The sequence below is a fragment of the Gymnodraco acuticeps genome, unplaced genomic scaffold (genome assembly GCF_902827175.1).
Source record: "Gymnodraco acuticeps unplaced genomic scaffold, fGymAcu1.1, whole genome shotgun sequence".
Lineage (NCBI taxonomy): Eukaryota > Metazoa > Chordata > Actinopteri > Perciformes > Bathydraconidae > Gymnodraco > Gymnodraco acuticeps.
In genome coordinates this window covers 1,082,096-1,105,110 of record NW_022991003.1, presented here as the reverse complement: position 1 = coordinate 1,105,110, position 23,015 = coordinate 1,082,096, and the positions used below count along the sequence as shown (strand labels likewise).

The 23,015-nt window shown below is 38.9% G+C and overlaps 1 protein-coding gene across 1 annotated transcript; it reads left to right on the top strand.

The window, feature by feature from the left end:
- Positions 1-443: 443 nt before the first annotated feature.
- Positions 444-1,880, top strand: LOC117559384 (transcription factor Adf-1-like). Its single transcript, XM_034236140.1, has 2 exons — positions 444-895; positions 1,420-1,880. The coding sequence occupies exons 1-2, from the start codon at positions 766-768 to the stop codon at positions 1,878-1,880; spliced, it is 591 nt and encodes a 196-aa protein (XP_034092031.1). The 5' UTR covers positions 444-765.
- Positions 1,881-23,015: the final 21,135 nt, after the last annotated feature.

Below are 23,015 nucleotides of genomic sequence, written 5' to 3'. Positions count from 1 at the left end.
CCCACTGTCTCTGCCTCCTCCCTCCATGCCTCGCTCCTCCGGTTTGTATCCCGGTAGATGAACAGAGACTGATCATACAGCACCGGGTGATTCACTACCGCTATAATGAATTTTCCCTCCATTTTTTTGAATATGAGGAAATGACCTGCGTAGTCTCTCCCAGCATACACGCGGTTTGATTGGCTAGCGCTTGTCAGATTTGCATACGCGGGATTTGATTGGCTAATGCCAAGCATCGAGCCTCAAAAGTTGAACATTGTTCAACTTTTGATGCCGATAGATGCTCGTGATGCTTGCAAAGCCATGCCATGCTACCCACAATGCAGTTCGGCGAAGTTTAAAAATATTCTACGTCACCCCATTCAAATGAATGGGCGAAGCGTTGAAAGCATTTTTCGATGCCTGTAGTGTAGACGGGCTGTTACGGGCCCTCCACACTACAAGCGTTTCAGGCGTAAAATTACGCCTCTAGCGCGTCTGCCCATTCACTTTGAATGGGGTGACGTCACGTCCGCTCACGTTTTCGCCGAACTGCATCACGGGAAGGCAAGCGTAACTTTGAGAGCGTCTCGCGCGTAAAAAGTTGAACAATGTTGAACTTTTTACGCACGAAACGCTCTCTCGGTTCCTGACAAGTGAGCGTAAGCCAATCAAATCCCGTTTCAGAAAATCTGACAGCTCAAGCCGTAGCCAATCAAAAACCGCGCATACGCTGGGAGAGATATCCTGAGATATCCCGCCGTTCATGTCTATATTTGAAATAAAATGGACGAGGTTATAATCGTAGCGGTAGCGAATCACCCTGTATTATTTGATGTGACCCTGTTCACCTACCGGGATAGAAACCAGAGGAACCAGGCATGGAAGGAGGTGGCAGAGACAGTGGGGGAAACTGGTAGGTTTTCGCCTGTTTGGGGATTTTATATCCAGTTTACTTCATGTTAACATAGCTAATGAAACATAGCCGGTATATTTAGCATAAAATAGCGCCATAGACATTAATCACATACATGTTAATCATCCGCTGCCACATCATAGACTATATTGCATTACATTAATGCACACAATGTCATACTCCTTTCACATTTCTTAGTTATATATATATGCAAAAATTCATTCCTAGCATTCTATTTCCATGTAAATTACTGCTTTATTTAATTTTTATCTTTTTGCAATTTAACTGTACAATACATGTTGTGTTTTATATTAGATTTCTTGTTTTGTATATATGCACCATGACATCAAGTCAAATTCCTAGTATGTGCAAAGCTACCTGGCAATAAACCTGTTTTTGATTCTGATAAAGTGTGACATGTAAAACCTTGTATGCAATTGAAAGGGATTTGGTTTTCATTAATGGAGCAATCATTTTCTGAAATTCAAGAAATTAACTGTATTCTTTCATTTTCATTTTATTAGACGAAGTGTGCAAAAAGCGTTGGAAGTCCCTCAGGGACCGATACCGCAGGGAGAGGATCCTGGAGAAGGAAGGGAAAAGTAGCGGGGCAGGGGCTTCCGGGGGATCTAAGCCCTGGCGTCTCGCGGCAGTAATGAGCTTTTTAAAGCCCTTCATGCTGGACCGTGAGACGTCCAGCAATTTCCCCCGGCAACCCCTGCCTCCACCCACCGGAGCAGAAGAAGAGGAAGACTCTATGGGTGACAGCCTGGATGACAGTCTGGAAAGCCAGCCAGAGCCAGGTAGCAGTCAGCCGGCCAGTCAGCCGGCCAGTGTGCCAGACGGTGTGCCGGCCAGTGTGCCAGCATTCCGGGGGAAGAAGAGCAGGGGAAGGGAGATGTCCCCTTTTGAGGAGAACCTGCTGTCGGCCGTAGGCCCGATGCTGGCCATGCCACGGGGGAAGACGAGGACCTCCTTTTTTTAAGGAGTCTCTGGCCTGCAATGCAAAAGCTGAGCAGGACGAGCAGCATGAGACTGAAAATGAAGCTACAAGAGGCGGTCCTGGAGGCCACAGAAATGGACATTAATAATTAATTAATTAATTAGATACTGATACTGATCCACATTACATCTTTTTACACTCATCACTCATCACACACAACATCACATAAATAAAAGTTATTTAAAAGTATGTTATGGCTATACTGTGTCTTGACTTGTTCATGTGGTTTGTCAGTTACAACATACCAGGAGCTTCTTGTATGTCGATATATAATGTGCTGTCTTCTGTAATTATTCAGGTGAAACCCTGATGAAAATTATGAGTGGTTTATCACTAAAAACAGGGCTGAAGGAAAAAGGTTGTTAGTTATATCATGATATCAATTCAAGAAACATGTTTATTAGGAATGGTTGATTTTAAAATGGCTCATTTGGAATATTTGCTTTTTAAAGAAAATGGGTAGCTCTTAAAAGAGCTTTTTGGTTTGGAGACAAATATGGGCCTACACCACATTTGCCTGCCATCGCACTGCCCCCTCCTCGTTGAAGTAGGAGCAGAAGGTCTCCCGCTGTTGGATGGATCGCCGTGTGGCATTGTTGGAGCCCATCCTCGGTGCATCACACAGGGTTGGAGTAACTTCATCCGTGGACCTTGCGATAGGTGTGCGTGATGGCATATCAATGGTCTTCCTGCGGAGGAAGTTATGCAACACACAGGCAGCCTTCACACACAACTCCGTCACCTCGGGGCTGGTGGTGATGACACGCCTGAGCATTCTCCACTGGGTTGAGAGGATGCCAAACGCACATTCAACCACCAACCTGGCACGGCTGAGGCGGGTAGTTAAATAACCTCCTTTCACGGGTGAGGTGACGTCCAGGGAATGGACGCAGAAGGTTGTCCAGCAGCGGAAATGCCTCATCTCCAACGAAGACATGGGGGAGAGGGCCCCGCCGCTCTGATCCTGCGATGACGGTGTCAGGTGGTAGCTGCAGACTGCCGTCTCAGAGGCTCTCTCCAAATGCAGAATTCCGCAGGCTCCCACTGTCGCTGCTCCTCCCAAAGCCTCCAACATCCACTACCCTGAACAGGTACTCAGCATCCACCACAGCCAGCAGTACCAAGGAGTGGGTGGACTTATAATTAAAGTAGAGGGAACCTGCATTTGCTGGAGCCTGGATAACGACGTGCTTCCCATCTATGGCACCAACACAGTTGGGGAAACTCCCAGCGCTCCTGGAACCCAGCAGCGATGGCTCTCCAATCCTCCACTTGTGGTACCGGCATGCACTCCTCGACCAAGGCGGTCCAGATGGCCCCCGCAACCTCCTTGACAATGACTGCCACTGTAGAACGCCCGACCCGATAGCTGAAGGCTATCGTCGCGTACGAGTCACCAGTTGCCAGGTACCTGAGAAAAAAAGATATATACATGATTACAAAATATATTTATTCAGACCCCACACACACACAGACCACAGATCCCCCCCTCCACACATTGAACACAGACACACACATTGAACACAGACACAGATTGAACACAGACATTGAACAGACACACACATTGAACACAGACACACAGATTGAACACAGACAGACACACAGATCCCCACACACACATTGATCACAGACACAGACACACACGCCATGTACACAGGGGAGCAATACTGTGTTTACCTAGATATCTTAATTAATGTTACCCATCTGAACTAAATCACAGACTTCAGTCATCATTCGTGCATTCTCTCTCCTTCTATACAGAGTCAGATTAAAGAAGTAGAAATACACAAAACGTACCGTAGGCAGATGGCGAGTCGCTCGGCGGGGCCGATTGACATACGCAGATGGGTGTCCACCTTTGTAATCAGTGGGCCCACCTTTCCGAGCAACTCGTCGAACACCTCCTTGCTCATCCTGAAGTACCTCTGAAAAAGGCGGTCATCGAGACGGAGCTCCTGGACGAGAAGGTGGTATTCCCCCCTTTGTAGACGCTTTCGGAGTATCGGGTGTACCCAGAAGCGACGCACACTACACGGCCTCATGCGAGACAATGTATACACTAAATGCAACCTTGCACACACACGAGTTACCCTGCTTACCCTTGCTACAACACCGGCATCCATTTTAGCAATAGTGGAGAAGAACCGGGGTTTTTCACTTTGTATGTCCGGGGCGGGAGATTCACATGGAGATTCTGATTGGTTGTTGGTCGCGGGGCTCGAAGAAACGCCCCAAGCGTAAATCTTGGGGCGTTGGAAGCGAATTTTACGCTTGTAGTGTGGCCGGCCCGTTAGTGTTAATAAACAAAAAAACACAAGGCGATGTGCCTGCAACAAAACATATTACCCGTGCGCAGCAGCTAACCTGCCTGCGAGCCTTCGCTCAGGTCACATTTACACACGGCGCGGCTGAAACCCGCGAAAACGGCATCTATAGTTGCCGACAGTTTAGTATTTTTAAAATACCGTTACTATGTCAAACATGCTCAAAATTTTCTGACACTCTCTCTTAAACACCTCTAACATTATATATAATTTACACAAGTTAACATCGATCATTTTCATCATGTACTGACCTGTAGAAAACAGAAAAGTGCAGCAGCAAGAATTAGACGCAGGATTCGAATGATCGTCTGGATTGCTTCTGATGAGGGGGCGGAAGTGTCCCCCCTAAAATAACCCTGGCGTCACCGGTCACCTGCCAAAGGTTCCACCTTACTTTATATTCTATTTATTTTATTTATTTATTCTATCTATTTCTATTTCTATTACTTTCTATTTCACCTTACTTACTATTACTGTTTCTCAAACATTACAGATAAACCATAAAATGATATGAATGTCACCAAAATAAATACAGATAATGTTGAGCTTTTCAAAACAATAAATTCACTGTTTAGCAAAAATAAATAAAAGTAAATACACAAATAATTGTACCATTTTTGGGGTGTACCACATATGTATCATGCATTAGCATTGTTTTCTCTTGCTAACTGAGTCTACCTTGTGGCAACCAAAGAAACAATGCTGTTAGAAATTATTCTAATTTACTTGATACCTGTAAATTATGCACTTCGTCACCAGCAGAAAACAGACTAATCAATTGAAATCAGTGTCATGTAAGATAAGATAAGATGTACTTTATTGATCCCAAATGGTTTGTTTTTTTCGGGATCAATAAAGTACATAGTGACACGCTTGGTTATCTCCACTAGGCCAATTAACAACGTTAATTTCTAAACTTCCAGTAACAATCATATTTCCACCCATTTTTATATTTTAATGTACAGAGCTGGATATAAACAACATGTAGCATATGGTAGAGGTCCATTGATATAATCTGTCTATCAGGTAGCCAATGAAGGCAGATCATAAATAGAGAAGAGCAGCTTTTCAGGGCAAAATAAACAGTCCTTGCAGCTTGATGTCTGAAATCCCTTCAAGACATGGAACAAGCATTTCTAAATTTGGCTTAAGTGGAAGAAAATGTTCTGTCCTTCACCGTCTAAATGCATTTGTATTCAGTTAACCATGGTCTCTTTAAATGTGTTAAAATCACACAGAAGTGACAGTCCTATTCACGTTAAGAAATGTAAGCCTCGATTCTGTCATATTTTTAAGGAAGTCCTGCTCGCCTTTATCAGCTGCGTTAAGATGTGTCAGCTTGTTGTATCCCAAACTCAATATTACAACCGTTTTCCACTGTGATTTCCTGAGCAAATGTGTCTTATGAATGCATTTGGATGCAATAATCATAGCCTTAGCTCTGTCTCTTTTAGGCATGCATTAGTTTACTGTTGCATTGTGTGAAAACAACCTGTGTTGCAGACATCTGGCCTGGCTAATTCCTGTGTCAGTGGCTATGTCCCCCGCTCAGCCCCCACTCATTAGCTTGACCTCTTACCCTGCAGTTTTAATAATCCACAATATTACAACCTCTAGTGACCCATGCATATTTATAAAGCCCTCATTATGCCATCACTCAAAGTAATCATTGTCCTGGGGCCCATTATAGCAGATTTTTTGGCACAATCCACTGCGGGACTGTTTTCCAATAGACATCGCAGAAGCTCATGTGCTTTGCAGACTTTTACACCATGGGGAATCCCTGGGATCACTCTGAAGAGTGACAGAGGATAAACTTTGAATATATTGCTCTGCATAAACAAGCAACATGTTATATTAAAATCATCCGGCCAAAAGGGCAAAGCCGACACAATCATTTAGCCAGCTGCTATGACTCAAAACAAAAGGAGAGGCTTGGCTATAAACCTTTTGTAGTTTATACATCTCCCCTTCCTCCAAGGACTCTATCAGGGGGTCTTTCGCATACTTTCCAGCTCAATATCTACACTAACAACCCTCACTCCCTGAGCTGCTTGTATGTTAGTTTTATTTGCTTTTAGCTGCGTATTGATTGCTCCTGTTCCTCCTGCTGTCTGTAAGTCTACGATATGAGGTCTGTTGTTATTCTCCAGATCCATCCCAGCGCTCATATTGTTTGTATTGGTATCAGTGTGCATTGTCTGATTATAACCCTCATTTGAGTGAGCTCTGCTGTGCTGTTTGCAGCTGTGCGACTGTTGGCCTGCTGTTACTGATTCTGCCTCTCTTGTCCTTTCCTGTGTTGTTTTACTTTGTTTTCTTTGTTTGTTCCCTGGCACTGGCTTTCAATGTTGAAAGCTGCTTTTATTTTGTGACCCCCCCCCTGCCCCTTTGTCTCACAATATGAGGTGTATTTCTGAATGTTGCTGACATGAACCAACCTGTGTTTGATTAATTAGTGAAGTCAAATGTGTAGCTATGGTTGCAATGGTTGTTGGTATACATTTTATAATGTTTGGATGCACCCTATACCTAAACACTTAACATTATAGTGAATACATTACCTGTTCGATCCTGTATTTCACTTTTGTAACTGTTGCTGCACCTCAATTTCCATTATCTTATCTTACCTTATCACCTTCTAGATAATGTGTAATAAATGCAATATGTTTCTATTGTGATTTGCTATAATAGCACTTTATTGACTTAAAACAACTTATCTCTTTTACCTTGTATCAGTTCTTCACATTTGTTGTCTGACCTGACACAACTGTTTCTAACCGTGTATGTCTTATTTTGCAGCCATTAATGGATATTATGACATAAGTATTACATTTACTTAACCATTTTATGGATAGAGGCTTTAACCAATTCATTGATAAGAAATGAATCGCAGTAAGAGAGCTAGCAAATGCCTGAATTGAGCCAATACAGCCTTTTTAATATGCCCATGGATTGTTACAAAATGATTACATGTAACTACAGCTGGGTACAATTTGTGCACAAATAGGATAGAACAACATCATGTTGTTGGGTTGTAAGGTGTTGTTGGTTCTACTTTGCAAAGCCCCCCAATAACGTATTGCCTTACATAGTCTTACAGGAAAACACAAACACATGGAAAAAAAGAGTACAGTTGCCAGCTAAATCCTCTGCAAAGATGGCTGATATCCAAAAACAAGTGCCTTCCTTCCTTCGTAGGGATTCCATTGTTCATTAATTTAGTCAGAAATATGAAGGTTTTGTCAGAAAAGCTCTTGAGGGTATTATCTGCTTCACAATAGAATGGCTGATTAAATGAAAAGTGGCAGTGTCCCTCACAATGGTACATTGTGCATTCAGTGACACAGCGGAGGTATAATGGTTAATTTGGACATGTAACCTTCAGTCTGTAGACCCAAGGTTGTTCTGCTCACATACAAGAGAGAAGTGGGACAAAGCTATGCCAGTAGTGATGATGTTTAATTCAATAACTTGAATAATAGTCAAGTTTTTCATCTATGTGGGCGTGATTACAGTTTGGTTTTTGTCTTTACTTTTATTTTGGCTCTCATTATCAAACTGAATAACAGACAGATTATAATTTGCGTCCTTGCTGCTAGATTTTAGTAACTGCAGTATACAGAAACATCAAAGATTTATACATATCCTTTTTCTGGATTTGTTTAGGTTATTTGAATCAATGCATGTATATCTTTAAACCTGTGTAAAGCTTTAGTTTTTCATGCATAACCACAATGGCAGAAATCCTATTGAACTTTACATTTCCATGAACAATAATGCAGCAAAAATATAAAAGGAATTATTTGTATTTGTCACAAAGCAGACTATTCTTTAGAGGAAAAAATATGATATTAAGGTGTCATATTGCCAGCAAAGTCATTTTCACCCTGTCAGCCAGTTATCATTGTTGAGCATGTTGTGTGACTGTGTGAACTGTAGACTTCCTGCAGTGGGAACTTCCTCCAACTCTTCAATTTTGCTCTTAAGGATGTTGCAATATTCGACCTGCCATGCCCTCCTATGAATATTTGAAAGGAAAAGCCATAAATGTTGAAAAGATTATAAAAAAGTTAATACCCCATCCCACTGTTGGTGGTTCAAAAGTTTTACTGTGTGCATGAAGAATATCCTCTGCATTATTTAAAATGTGCGGTTTGCAGTCTTATTATTCTGTGCATTGGGACAAAATAAGCCGTCTGTTCTTCAAATTAAATATGCCTCTATGGCCTTGAGGAATCACATTTGCTTATTTTGGTATTAAATGCGCACACAGAGAGGTGAAACAGGGACTATGGGTACAAGAGGGGACAACAGGTGACCACGATGTGAACTCATCATTTAATTATTATGTTAATATTTTATTTTATTTATTTCATGTATTTATCTTGTATTTGATTTGATTCTAAAACAAAACAACTGTCAAATTCCCCCTCAATAAATACAGTAATGTTAAATTAAGTTACCATACTGGATTTCAGGGCATTGCAGGTAATAGTTTTTTATCAAATATCAGTCCAAATCCCCACAAAATCATTTGTTTTCTCAGGAATGTATAATATTTTATACTAAAAACATTGTATACGGAGACATAGTGCTCCCCTGGCTTTCTACTTCCTGTTTTTAAATAGCCTCATGTCTCAAAAAAAAGATCTTTCCTTACCCAGCTCTAATTTAATTCATATTTTTTAACTATTCAATTTTCTTTGCCTAGATAATGAAGTGACCGGCGTCAATATGGCAGCTCCTTGATCCTGTTTAATTTGCTTTCAGCTTGTGATAGCGGAGTTGTGATATATCCATAGGAAGATTGGAGGCACTATGGCAACACTTTTCTTTCATTTCCCTGCTATCGGTCCTCAAGAGAGAGGTAGTCACAGTTCAATAATGAGACTTCTAGATGCTATCACACAACTCATCATGATTTCACTTCCTTTACATCAGGGTAGCTTTATATATATATATACCGTACATATGATATGATAAAATGTATGTAGGACATTATCCATATTTTGGTTACTAGATACAGTATTATTTGCTAACTTTGTTCCTGAACTATTTCATATTTTTCAACCTCCACACTTATTATTACCTTTTCCCATTACATTACATTCTCCTAAATATATATTTTTTTGTTTAATTGTTCTTCTATAAATTCTCATATTTTCTGATTTACCCAACCTTTATCATCTTCAAAAAACACTTCTGGTGTTTGTTTCAAATATTGTACTCTTTCACTGCATGATAACATGATCTTAAAAAGTATTGTGCTTACTCCTGTTTTTGTTTGGTTACTTTTTAAGAGTAATGTGACCCACAGAGCAGGAAAACTTTCCTCCAGAGCAATAAGGTTGACAGTAGCAGGGTTATCCAAGGTCAAAGCGAAATTGATTCCGGAAATGCACAGTCTATGCAGATAAAACCAAGAGGACTCCTAAGAAGAGGGTGAGAAAATATAAGATGTGTACTTTTGCTGGAGCAGCTCCCAGACTCTGAAGGGGAAACCTATGGGTGGGGGAATCTGTAATTCAATTCTTCACCACGGTTTAAAGTCCAATTTCTCCCACAGTTATTGAATCTTAACAAGGTGATGAAATCAGACTTCGTCGTTGGCTGCAGTAAAATATAAATATCAGACTAAACGCAGCAGAGAGTCTGAGAGACCTGGATTAGATATTTTTACTGGAGTAGCAGCATTATTCAGAGAGCTTTTTGAAGAGGGCTGGTTAATGTCGCGCCAGTGTTCATTCTGCTGCACCAGAGCCAGAGGATGTCTGCCTCTGGGCAGTCGAAGAGGGTGTGTGCGTGCGTGTGTGTGCGCGTGCATGCGTGTGTACGTGCGTGCGTAAAGACATGTACTGAGCCGCAAGATGGATCCATTCCAGATTATCCCTCTCTGAGCTTCAATACCCGTGTGTGTGTGTGTGTGTGTGTGTGTGTGTGTGTGTGTGTGTGTGTGTGTGTGTGTGTGTGTGTGTGTGTGTGTGTGTGTGTGTGTGTGTGTGTGTGTGTGTGTGTGTGTGTGTGTGTGTGTGTGTGTGTGTGTGTGTGTATGTGTGTGTGTGTGTGTGTGTGTGGCCTAGCATTACTAAAGTTGTGGGGACCTAAATCTGTTTACATAGTCACGTGTGGGGACTCGCCTCCCTTATGGGGACAAATTGGAGGTCCCCATGAGGGGAATCATTAATTTTAGGGTGAAGACTTGGTTAGGTTTAGGGTAAGGGTCAGGTTAAGCGTAATGTAATGCGACCCTTACCTGTCACACTGGATCTGGAGTGAAATGTTTACCATGCATTATTTTTCAATTGAGAACACATGCATTGATGGAATTGTGGCCCTACGTTGATCATGCTAAAATGTACGTTGATTAATCATACATAAAATCAATTTATACTAGAGAATGCAATTCCTGAAGAAATTGCTAGTGGGAATGCTTTGTGCTGAAAAGCTGACGCTAAACTGCTATGCTGAAATGTAATGTGTAAGAAGAAAGTGAAGAATTTAGATTGAAATTATACATGAACACATGGGGGCTTGAATGTGTGATGAGAGAAGAAAAGAAAGTAAAAAGGCTTGGAAAAGCAGCAGAATATTTGAACTGCAAACTTTTGAACTAACTTGATGCCAACGGCATTTGATGACATCCCATAATACGCTTAGATGCGTTGATGGCTGCATCGTTACCAAACCTGTGAAGTTTTGGGCCATTTGGAGCATTTTCACTGAAGTTATGAGAAAACCGGTTTATTGCCAGGTAGGTTCGCACATACTAGGAATTTGACTTGATGTCATGGTGCATACATCAAATATAAAAAACAAGAAATCTAATATAAAACACAAAATATTTTACACCGTAATAAACTACAGTTAAATAGCAATAAAATAAAAATAAAGCAGTAATTTACATGGAAATAGAATGCTATGAATGAATTTTTGCATCTAAACTATGAAATGTGAAATCAGAATATGTGCAGAAAGGAGTATGACATTGTGTGCATTAATGTAATGCATATAGTCTGGCGAGCATTGTTTTGCCATGGCAACGGCATTTGAAGAAATTTCAAAACTGTCCCGTAGATGTCTTCACGGCTGGACTGTTAGCACACGTGAAGTTTGAGCACTTTTTGAACATTTTCATAGGAGTTGATGTATAGCGACATCGTCTTTTATGGCGAGGGATGCGTTTCCATGGAAACGGCATATGGTGACACCCCATAATTGACATAGAGCTGTTGAGGGCAGGACCATTAACCATTATCTGAAGTCTGCTGCTCTGAGCTAGTTTTTGTCACTTCATGCCCTCAAGAGGCATTTTGTTTAATTTTGTTGCTTAATTTTTATTTTATTTTCAAGCTACGAGATGTTTTCCTACGTTTGTCATGAAGAATTATGTCTCAGGAATGTAGGGTTTGGGAATTATGGCAGGTTTAAAAGAAAATATGAAGGCAAAATTAAATCTGTCCTCCACTCTAGCTGTGACATCACGTACTCTAAAATCTGAAGAAGGCCTCTTTACCAAGGTCTGAACAATGTTTAATATCTCTAAAAGTACGACTCAGATTTAAAAGTTGTTTTACACGAATAATGTCAGAAAGATGTGCAACATTTTAAAGTTGGAATGAGGTTTCTGAGTGAAAGTATGAAAGAGCAGTTAGCAGTTGAAGTTGCATGAAGATTGTTGAAGTCTGAAGAGTTTCTCCATTGACTTCCATATTGAAAATGTGATGAATTATGGGATGTATCTCTGGAATTATGTAAGTTATGAGTGATCAAAGTAATAGCCATTGATTCCCGACCGAGCTGAACGTTTTGATGTTTTAACGGAGTTTCTGCGATGTGGAATGTGGGAGAAGAAGAGGTGCAAAATAACCCGGCGGAATAATAAATAATTGTGTGCGTAGCATAACAGATAGTTGGAATGCTGTATCAGCATTCCCACTAAATTACATCTGAGAGCCACAAATACATTTGGAACTTATGTCAATGGGTTTTATAGCAATGAGTATCTTGTTTGCATAATTGAGCTACAGTTCTTTCAGAAGCATGAAGAGAGCCTTTCACAGAAGGTGAAATAGGTGAATCCCCTTGGATATCTGAATGTTACGTTATTCCATATCACTGACTACAGTCAAAGAGACCTGTCAGAATGAGGATAAAGTCAGCTTATTCTTAAAGGCACCATTCCCTTTAATGCTTACAGTGATAACTGATGGTTACTCGCTCAATGGAGCTGCCATGATAATTGGCATTTAGTGATGAAATGCCTCGCACAATGAATGCTAAAAGGGGAACTAATTACTGCCTATCCAAGTGTCAATAGCGTCTTCTGTTCTCTTCTAAATGTCAGTTTTACATTGAAATGCTGGAGGAATGGCTGCCAAGCACTAATGGCTGGTCAATGTCAGCACTAGCTTCGGAACACACTCTAAGATAGGATATGACGAACATTGTGACAGCTCTCTTTTTCATGCTGCTGCTTGTCCTTAAACCTGCAATAAGGAAATGTTCACATTTTGAAACCTTTCGAATGATCACCTATCATTTTTACTTGAAAAGGCTGAAGCTGATTACCTGTGCCTCCAGATGAAAGCTTGCCATAATTGTTATAATCCTGCATGTCTTACTGTCACCGTTGCTGCTCTGTTAAGTTTGTCTCCAGTTTGACCCCAACACAGGGCTGTAACAGTTAAGGTCCTGATACTCATTACCAGTTGCAACACGGGTTCACAACCACTGTGGTCCTGGTGATGGAAGGTCAGGGCTAATCACAGTAACGTAGAAATCATGTCAGCTGAGGGAGACGTGTTGAATGTCAGGGCTCATTATGCTACCAATGACATTGAAGGCAAGTTTGCAATTGCATGATTACTCAGAGGGAGCGTGGGTAACTTGAGCTGCTTTGAGTTCAATATACCAATCATTAGGTAACTCAAAAAAGAGTGCAACAGAGACATGGAGGGTCTAAATAAAGACATTTCAGACATATACTTCAGGTTGTTTTTACTCTATACAATATCCCAGACATTGTTACAGGTTCAAGGTTGTGGTAAATGTACTGTTGTGTTCATTCTTTCTGCAAAACATTAGCAGTTTACTGAGGGGGTAACATTGTACCATTCAGGGATTGTTCGTCAATGCAATGTGAGAAACTTTTATGTTTGCAAAAGCTAAAGCATCTCATATGTTAAGATCTAATGGGTGTTGACAGGTTTAAGTAGTAAGTAGTTATAACCTCCAACAATCTCCATGTTGTATTGACTCACATGCAGGCGACATGGCTTGCGGGTAAATAAAGAACAAGGCTGAGAAACATGGCATTTGTGCAAACAGACTGCTAATGTTTTCAATCAGGATGGAAGAAGACTCCCACGGGGTGTTTGTCTGTTGCTACGAGCAGAAGCAAATGACAGGGCCACCTGATGCAGTCCAATGCTTCATGTCCCAATCAATTAGTAATGGCTCTGCAATTATGAGCCGCATAGAAAGTGACTGATGGAGGTTAAGTGTTACGTTACATTTCAATTGATAATGGAGTGGGTTTTTAAATAGTGTTTTAATTTATTCTGATGCAATGATTAGCTAGGGCCTGTCCGCTGACAAAGTATTAAAGAATAGCTTTATTCTAATCACAGCAAAAAAACATTTAAACTCATAATAACTCAAAACCTGCAGGTCCGCTGCAACTCTGACTACTTTTAAATCCAGGCTGAAGACTTTTCTTTTTGTCGCTGCTTTTAATTGAACTATTCATAATCTTAGACTGCACTGTAACTTTTATCCATGTACTTTTTCTTTTAATGTTTAATTGAACTATTCATATCTTAGACTGCACTGTAACTTTTATCCATGTATTTTTTCTTTTAATGTTTAATTGAACTATTCATATCTTAGACTGCACTGTAACTTTTATCCATGTATTTTTTCTTTTAATGTTTAATTGAACTATTCATATCTTTAACTGCACTGTAACTTTTATCCATGTATTTTTTCTTTTAATGTTTATTTTATTAGCTTTTCTTTTTAATGACTGATTTTAAATGCTATTTTCTTAATGTCTTTCATTTTTTGTAAAGCACTTTGAATTGCCTTGTGTTGAAAAGTGCTATATAAATAAACTTGCCTTGCCTTGCCTAATGACCTGAGATTGGCGTGTTGTTATGCAAATAGTTAAAGGCGCATATGTAATCATAATGCCCCTACTTTACGGTGCTTAATTACATGTGTTCTATCGCCCAGGAACATACACACATAATAAATCAAACTCAAGTGAGTCCAGACACTACAACCTAGCCACTCTGCCTGGTTACATAAAAGATTAAAGTACCATGCCATGCACGGTTCAGCATAAAGTCGGCATTGAAAATCGAAGGTAAGACCTTGAGGCAGTGTGCCTGTATGGATACCGACATATCCTACTTCACTGACTATTAAAACACGGAAAATTGAAGCAACATCATAAAATATAAAGTTCTATCTTGCCGCTTCATCAAATGTTATTTTAGTGAACATATAAAGTCCATCTTTTTTGTATACATCAAGTGTGATCCCTTGCTGTAGGGATGTTTTGATTTTGTTGAGGGAGAAGGCACATGCTATTACTCTGAGCATGCATTGTGTTTATAGATATCCAGCAACAGATGTGTCCTGTTTATGGTGGGTAGTGGTAAAGGCATCATGCTGTTTACTGGCTTATCAAAGCCCTCTACCTTAATATAAAATGTCCCCCAACAGACACAGTACAGTAGGTGTGAGACTTGTGAAGGGCAAGTGGGGAAGTAATCCTTTGAGAAGTGGCATGGAAGTCAAAACAAGGACAGAATGTGACATGACTTTAAAAGAACATCAGAGTCAAGAGTCAGCTGTAATACGTTTCCCTAATGCACAGTTGTGACATCTGCTTTTCTTTTCCCAGCCTGTTAATAGGATATCATACCTATTTAGCAAAGCTAATTACCTCCACTATGAACAAATTACAGTGAGTACTTGCTCAAATCTGTTGGGCCTAGGTCATGATGACAATTATATTGTTTCCGTTACAAACAAGAACCCAGTGTGCCTGTTACTATGTGTTTTGATAGGAAATCGAATGAGAATCAAGGAGCAAAATGTAGTAATTTGTTATTTATTGTGAGGTCAGACTGATCTGGGGACCTTGATTAATCCAACAAATGAAGATTCATCAGGATACATGGGTAGATAATAACATCCTCAACTTTCCTAATTTCCAGCGTTTATTGGTTGAATTCTCTATAAACCTTCAGTTAAACTGTTCATATGTTGATATTAAGCCCTACAGTATGTTGTACTCATTCTTCACAAATGCAAGGCCCCATGTGGATCAAGCAACACTGATAAATGTGAGTATTGAAACTGAATACATTTCCAATCAATCGTATAATACCATCAAAGTAATCAACCTTGGGGAAGCTATTAATGTGTGCACTTGTAATATAGCTGCAAAACTTGAAATAAGTTCTACAGATCCATATTACAGTGATATTTAAGGATGATATTCCCAAAACATGGACAAATGAATAGCTTTGAAGTGGCGTGTTATCCCACTGAGACCTTATTGAATTGCAGCACAAATACTGTTTATACATATGTAACAATACAATGTACAACACTATCAACTCAAGAGAGATGTTGTCCTTTGTAGGGTCTGTTTTTACATTCATGGCAACAAGTGCGAGTCACATTTGCGATGTGAAATCTTAAAGTAAGCATGCATCAATGATTTGTTCACACAACCCTGTCTCCTAAAAATTACGTTCCCACAGAACTAAACTGCATTCTCAATTACGTTTAGCTAGAAACGTATTTTCTCCCACGTTACGTTTGTTATGAACGTATCTCAAATACGTTTATTTTCTACATATCTTCTAGAAACATATTTTCTCCCACGTTACGTTCCTTATGAACGTATCTTAAATACGTTTATTTTCTACATATCTTTGCCATTTATTGTCTTGCTTATAATAATGATAATAGTCATTTATAAATATCATTTTAGAGCACACCTTTGAAATCGAGAATCGGGCTCGATATATGGTTAAATTAAAATCAGTAGGCGAGGCTGTAATTTCGCCAGCTGTTACTCTCATGAGCGAGGCAGAAAATAATAGTTTTAACATGCCAAAAAGCTGCTGTGTCGTTTATTGCACCTCAAACATTAAAACAAATCCAGAGTTACGTGTTTCTGTACTTCCTCTAAGAAGAAAGGACAATAACAGAAGAGCTCTGTGGCTTCAGGCTTGATCGCTGTTCAAATGACAGCGTTGGTTTCCCCAAAATTGGGCGGGGCTGTAAAGTGACGAAGATTTTACTATCATCTATTATTCAAAACCATTCTATTTATTCTAACGTAAATTAGTGTTTTATCTTTTTATTTATTTGTTTTTATTTTAAATCGTATAATGTCAGACTTTTTTTCCCGTCTGTGAGGAAAAGAAATGGGGCTCAGAGCCTCAAAATACTGAAATCTGTATTTTTAAAAATCTTTTCCTTCTAATTTGTTATTCTTTTCGAAATAACACACTGTTATTTACTCAACAATAACACACAATTATCCTTGTTTTTATTTATTCGTTTAATTCTATAATCTTGGGCTTTTTAGCCGTAAATAAAGTCACCGGAAACAGACGGGACATTTCGAGCGAAACCCACCGAACTGATTACCCAAGATCCTCAGCTTGAAGCTCGTTGATTGGATGTTTTAGCCGCAATGCACGCTGGGATATGGTGTTAATAAGATATGATATCCGAAAACGAAAAATAAAATAATACCTAATTCAGAGTGTTCTTGCTTTTCTCTTTGGAAGTCATCACATAACGGCATTGTAATACACGGTTCGGCTGCATTAAATATTACACATCTGCCGTAGATATTTATTTATAGAGCCCTGATGAGAAGACTTCTAGACAAACATGAGGAACTGCCGCCAAACCTGAATACTTGACGTGCATCATAAATATATTAACAATTAAACAACATCTTCAATTTTTTTTCACAAAATACGTCTCCTTGCAGTATCAATAGTAATTCGGCTGACTTTTATATTTGATCCAATTGGTAGATAGGTTATATTTACACCATAACGGTGCACAGCTGATAGAAAAGGACTTGTAGTTTTTAAAGATATTACTGATTTTCTTTGAATATAAGAATGTAAATACTGAGTTGAGAGAATAGTCAGGGGATTTGGGTGATGGGAGACACATCTATGGAATCACAATTTCAATAGCTTACCATTAAATGACGGATATACCTTCCTGTCTGTGATGTTTTACAAATCAGATATTAATGTGTAGAAGTAAAACATGAGAAATAGTATAGCAATATCCTGTAAAATTATGTAAAAACATGAATTAAACTACACATCTTCAGATGTTATACATACATAAGTGTCCTACACTAATAATTCAAAATGATTATTAGTATGCTGTGTGTACCTTGTGTGCACCGCCTAGTGGTTAAAGCACGTTATTGAATTATTTTTGTTGAATAATGTTATTTGATGAAAACAATATTAAGAGTACATACTTTCATAGGGGGAAAGTATAGGTCAATGACAGAAATATAGAATATAAAAAGTCAAGAAGATACTATAAGTGATCTCTATAATAAAACAGTTTAGTGCCGGATGTACAAAGATATTAATAGGAGGATGTGCAAAACAGAAAAACGAATTAACCTTTATTAACACATTAAATAATACTTTAGGTTAAGGTCTTATTTTAAACAAGAAAAAAGCTTTGGGGGTATCTATCTACCGATGAATATTAAGCCTGACAAAGTATTAACGTCTAATATATTGCTTTCCTGCAATGTTAACTATGTTGAAGCACTTATTTTAACCTGTACTATACATATGAATTATACTCTTATGTATGTAGATAGAATAAGAAATGTGCAGAATATGACAGTTTAATGGTGGAGGTACTGTATACACACATATTGATAGATGTCTTGTAATGCGCTGTTGAGGAACCTGCGACCCAAGTTGTGTATATGATCAATACACCTTAGAAAATCTTGAAAGGGATGTGCAAAATAGCCATTATACAGTTTTTAATTAACTATTAGTAGAGAATAACGAGTAATGAATATACTTTATAGAGATCTGCAGATAAATGTTTCGTCTTCTCAAGCACCACCTATCAAATATCTCTCCTGATTGTTGGCACTTGACAATCACCTTCCCTGAATTTTACTCAGGTGTAACTAAAGTCTGATTTAAGGGTTGTTTATATTTCACATCATTAATCAGAATCTGCAAAGTAACTAAACTAAATGTAGTGGAGTAAAAATACCAGGTTAACCTCTGAATTGTAGTGGAGTAGAATTACAAAGTAACAATGAGCTGTCATGTGGGTATATATTAATGCTGCCCATTATGGATACAAGCGATTTTCACCCATTTAGTAATTACATGTTTTAAATGTGTACACACCAATGTGTTTCCTATCGCCTAAACCTCCAGGGCTGTACACAGTTTAACACTGGCAACTTCTAATTTTGGGAAAAACGTCTTTTAAAACTACAATTCCCAGTAGAGACGTGCCATAGAGAACATTTTGCGAAACACAATAGCCAGCATGTGTAGTTCTCGGGGGCGTTCGGGTCCAGTTTTGAATAGTCTGCCGTGGTTTCGTTCCATTTCAAAGAGCTTGACGCTCGGCGTAACCTTGGCGCACTGCCACTCCAACATCACAGGGTTTGTCAACGGGACTGTAGTCCCAAACGATAGCTGGGGATTATGGGTAGTGTAGTGTCTTCGGCCATCCTAAATCTCGAAATGTCCCGTCTGTTTCTGGTGACTTTATTTACGGCTAAAAAGATTATAGAATTAAACGAATAAATAAAAACAAGGATAATTGTGTGTTATTGTTGAGTAAATAACAGTGTGTTATTTAGAAAATAATAACAAATTAAAAGGAAAAGATTTAAAAAAATACAGATTTCAGTATTTTGAGGCTCTAAACCCCATTTATTTTCCTCACAGACGACAAATAAAGTCTGACATTATACGATTTAAAATAAAAACAAATAAATAAAAAGATAAAACACTGGCATGTAATTTACGTTAGAATACATAGAATGGTTTTGAATAATAGATGAGAGTAAAATCTACGTCACTTTACGGCCCCGCCCACTTTTGGGGAAACCAACGCTGTCATTTGAACGGCGATCAAGCCTGAAGCCACAGAGCTCTTCTTTTACTGTCCTTTCTTCTTAGAGGAAGTACAGAAACACGTAACTCTGGATTTGTTTTAATGTTTGAGGTGCAATAAAAAACACAGCAGCTTTTTGGCATGTACTGTACTGTACCCAATATACAAGCTGTTAATACACTTTTCAATCAATCAATCAAAACTATTATTTTCTGCCTCGCTCATGAGAGTAACAGCTGGCGAAATTACAGCCTCGCCGACTGCTTTTAATTTAACCATATATCGAGCCCGATTGTCGATTTCAAAGGTGTGCTCTAAAATGATATTTATAAATGACTATTATCATTATTATAAGCAAGACAATAAATGGCAAAGATATGTAGAAAATAAACGTATTTAAGATACGTTCATAACGAACGTAACGTGGGAGTAAATACGTTTCTAGCTAAACGTAAATCAGAATGCAGTTTAGTTCTGTGGGAACGTAATTTTTAGGAGACAGGGTTGGTTCACAACACAAATTGCATAACGTATGCTATAAATTGGATTTTAACAATTTGTTTGAATTTGTCCTGCCTTTCATTATGTGGGTAGTTATAGGTTCAAATGTAATTCAACTTAGAAATGTTAGGTTTTATAGTTTCAATCTATATTAAACACCTTCTAATGTAGTAATGCATTTCCATTTAGCTGGTATCTTTGAGGAATGTCAGATGAGAAATGATGCGTGCCCCACAGGAGGTGTGTAGTGCAGTGGGTTGTGCATTGGTGTTCGGATCAGGGGGTCACAGGTTCAAACCCCACTGCAGTCAGCATGTCGTTGTGTCCCTGGGCAAGACACTTCACCCCAAATTGCTCCTGTGGGGATTGCCCACAGTACTGAATGTAAGTCGCTTTGGATAAAAGCGTCTAACAAGTGACATGTAATGTAATGCCTTGTCTTTTATGCTGCTGCAACAAAAACTATTTCCCAAATTGGGATCAATAAAGTACCATCTTATCTTATCTTATGTAATGTAATGAAGGACGCTGAAAAAATAAAACAACAGTTGACATGTAATCAATAATCGTCATGCATACCTCAAAACACAGCATGGTTGTTACTACTGATTCTGAGTATGAATCACAACACTTACACTATTGAGCAGGATGCTATTCCCAAAACTCATTAGGCTACACTTAATTTTCCTTCCTACTATATTTGGAGCACAACATCACATAAAAAACTATTAAAATATATTCCCTTACATTTTGAATAGAATGAAATAAGGTGGAATAATCCTTTAAACACATTGGAATATTGTAAAACTTTGATACCATGAATACGAAAAACATACCATGATATGAGGAGGCAAGTTGTCTCTCAGATGTGTTTACTGATGATAAAATGTCATTAGTGCATGGAAGTTCCCGTAAAGACCCACCTCATTGCATATTAGACACATTAAGCTTTTTGAGTAGATTTATGTGATTTGTTGTTACGATGTTGTGATTAAGCTCTTCTCTGGTCTAAATGATCCATGAGCTTAGCAGAAGCTGACATCTGGTTGCGAATGACTTTGATAATGTTTTTATATTTGGGCATTGCGTACACATTTCAGCATCTGTGCTGTTTGCTAATTGCTGTCATCATCACAAATCAAACAGTAATTTAAAGTTAAGACAGCTGTAAAATGAGTGTGATATGGCGTCATTGTCAAAGAATAAAAATGATATGCAGAATGTTTGGTGTGTTGGATAAATTATCCGACAAGTATGGGATGTCAGATCGGCGACTGTTTTCAATGCACAAACGACTAGATTTATTCAACTTTTGTTGCAAAAATTGTGCCAGACTCATTTTAATATTGTTGTGTCTATAGAGGTAACATTATTAGAATAAACCTCTAAGGAAAGAGCAGTATTAAATTCCACATGACCTAAAAATATGCATAGGGGTTTGCAAAATACTTTACATTACTGTTTATATTAGTTTTAAAAATGGCTGATACCTGCTTTGCACCAGTCCAGAGCAGCTGATGTTGGGGTCACTTTTAATGTGCCAGATGCTAGTTGCATGCTTACCGTTTAAAACGCTTTTACAGCCAAAGCTAAATCAAGCTTTGATGAAATCATAAAATGTGTTCATGAGGTTTATTTTGCCGTGTGTCTCCACCTCAGCCATTTTATGAGCCAGTTGGTCCTCTAACAGCAAAAATAAGACCTTTAGAGTTGCTATACTGAATGGAAATCCACCGAAGCCCTCATTGTTCATCAGGGCTCTTACGCTTGCATAATGATGTAGAGAAAGCACCAAGGAAACATACCAAAAGAGTATTATCATTCTTCACCGCCTCCCCTAAGAAGCCGCACAATGCTTGTAAACCTCTGTGACTTCTCGCCGCCTCCTTAAGAGTAATGAGCAGGCCATTGAAAATGAAAGGCCAATGAATTAGCCCTCGGCCTTGCTTTTAATCAAAAGTCAGATCAGCAGGAGATGCTCATCACTACCAGTTTCTACGGGCTTAATTATATAGAACTTTGTTCATCCAATGATCTCTGCCCCCACCCCCCGCAAATTAAACTTAAAGAGATATTGAATTTACAGAGAGGGTGCACCTTTGTGATATTATCGCATAATACCTGCTTCAATGGCAATCCACCTTATTAAACTCATTTGTTAAAGTGTCTGAAGTCAGTGGCATAAATTAAAACTGACCTAAGCTGTGCCACAATAGTTGTCCTTTGAAATTAAACACATGGTGAATCATGTTGAGTTAAACATGATTTTATCTATAACGATCTGACAGAACCGAGAACTCTGGCAAGAAAAGAGAGGAAGCTTGCAAAGGTGGGAATATAAACATAATATGCTGTTCCTGCTTACCTTATCTGGAGTTATATCAAACAAATGAGTCATTTACATTGGACGTTAACACAGTGGTCTACATTAACAGAGTAAGGCACCTTGAGTCTGCATGACTCACTTTGGCGCTCTTCCAGGACACCACCATTAGCGTCACTGATTACATATATAGATTCACTGTGTTGGATTTAATTTGTAAAACAGAAGAAGCAACTGCACAACACCTACAATTAAATCATTCCGCAACCAAAAACTCATGTATCAACAGCAGCATCCGGGAAGCCATAAACACAAGCACTGCAACATATAATTTAGGGCTGCAATCTCAAAGCATGGATGATTATAGAGCAGCAGCCTACAATCTAATAAGAGCTTTAACGCTAGAAACGCCAACGGGTCAGTTTTACCCGCAGCTGTTTTTTGATTGTATGTAACTTTTTTCAATAAAATGTTCAAGTCTCCCAGTCCGTGACTTTTCCTGAAAGTGTGTTATGTTTGTTAAACAAAAACTCTGTTGTTAAAAATGGTCAATATGAAGTCAGATTGAAAAAATGGCCGAAAAAATGGCCGTGTATACCCATTAGCGCCACCGGGTAATATTTACCTTATAGAAAATGCAGTGATCTTCGCGCTATTGATCTCGCGCCAAAACATAAACATGACGTGTTGCTATAGCAACGCCTGTTGTTTACTGCGGTTCCTTTATAGATAGAGAGATAGAGAGATAGATAGATAGAGAGATAGATAGAGAGAGATAGAGAGAGATAGATAGAT

Bases quoted from the DNA above. Each gene is read 5' to 3' on its own strand.
- LOC117559384 (XM_034236140.1), top strand. From the start codon at position 766: ATGGACGAGGTTATAATCGTAGCGGTAGCGAATCACCCTGTATTATTT. The intron at 896-1,419 runs GTAGGTTTTCGC...TCATTTTATTAG, and splicing joins AGAGACAGTGGGGGAAACTG to ACGAAGTGTGCAAAAAGCGT.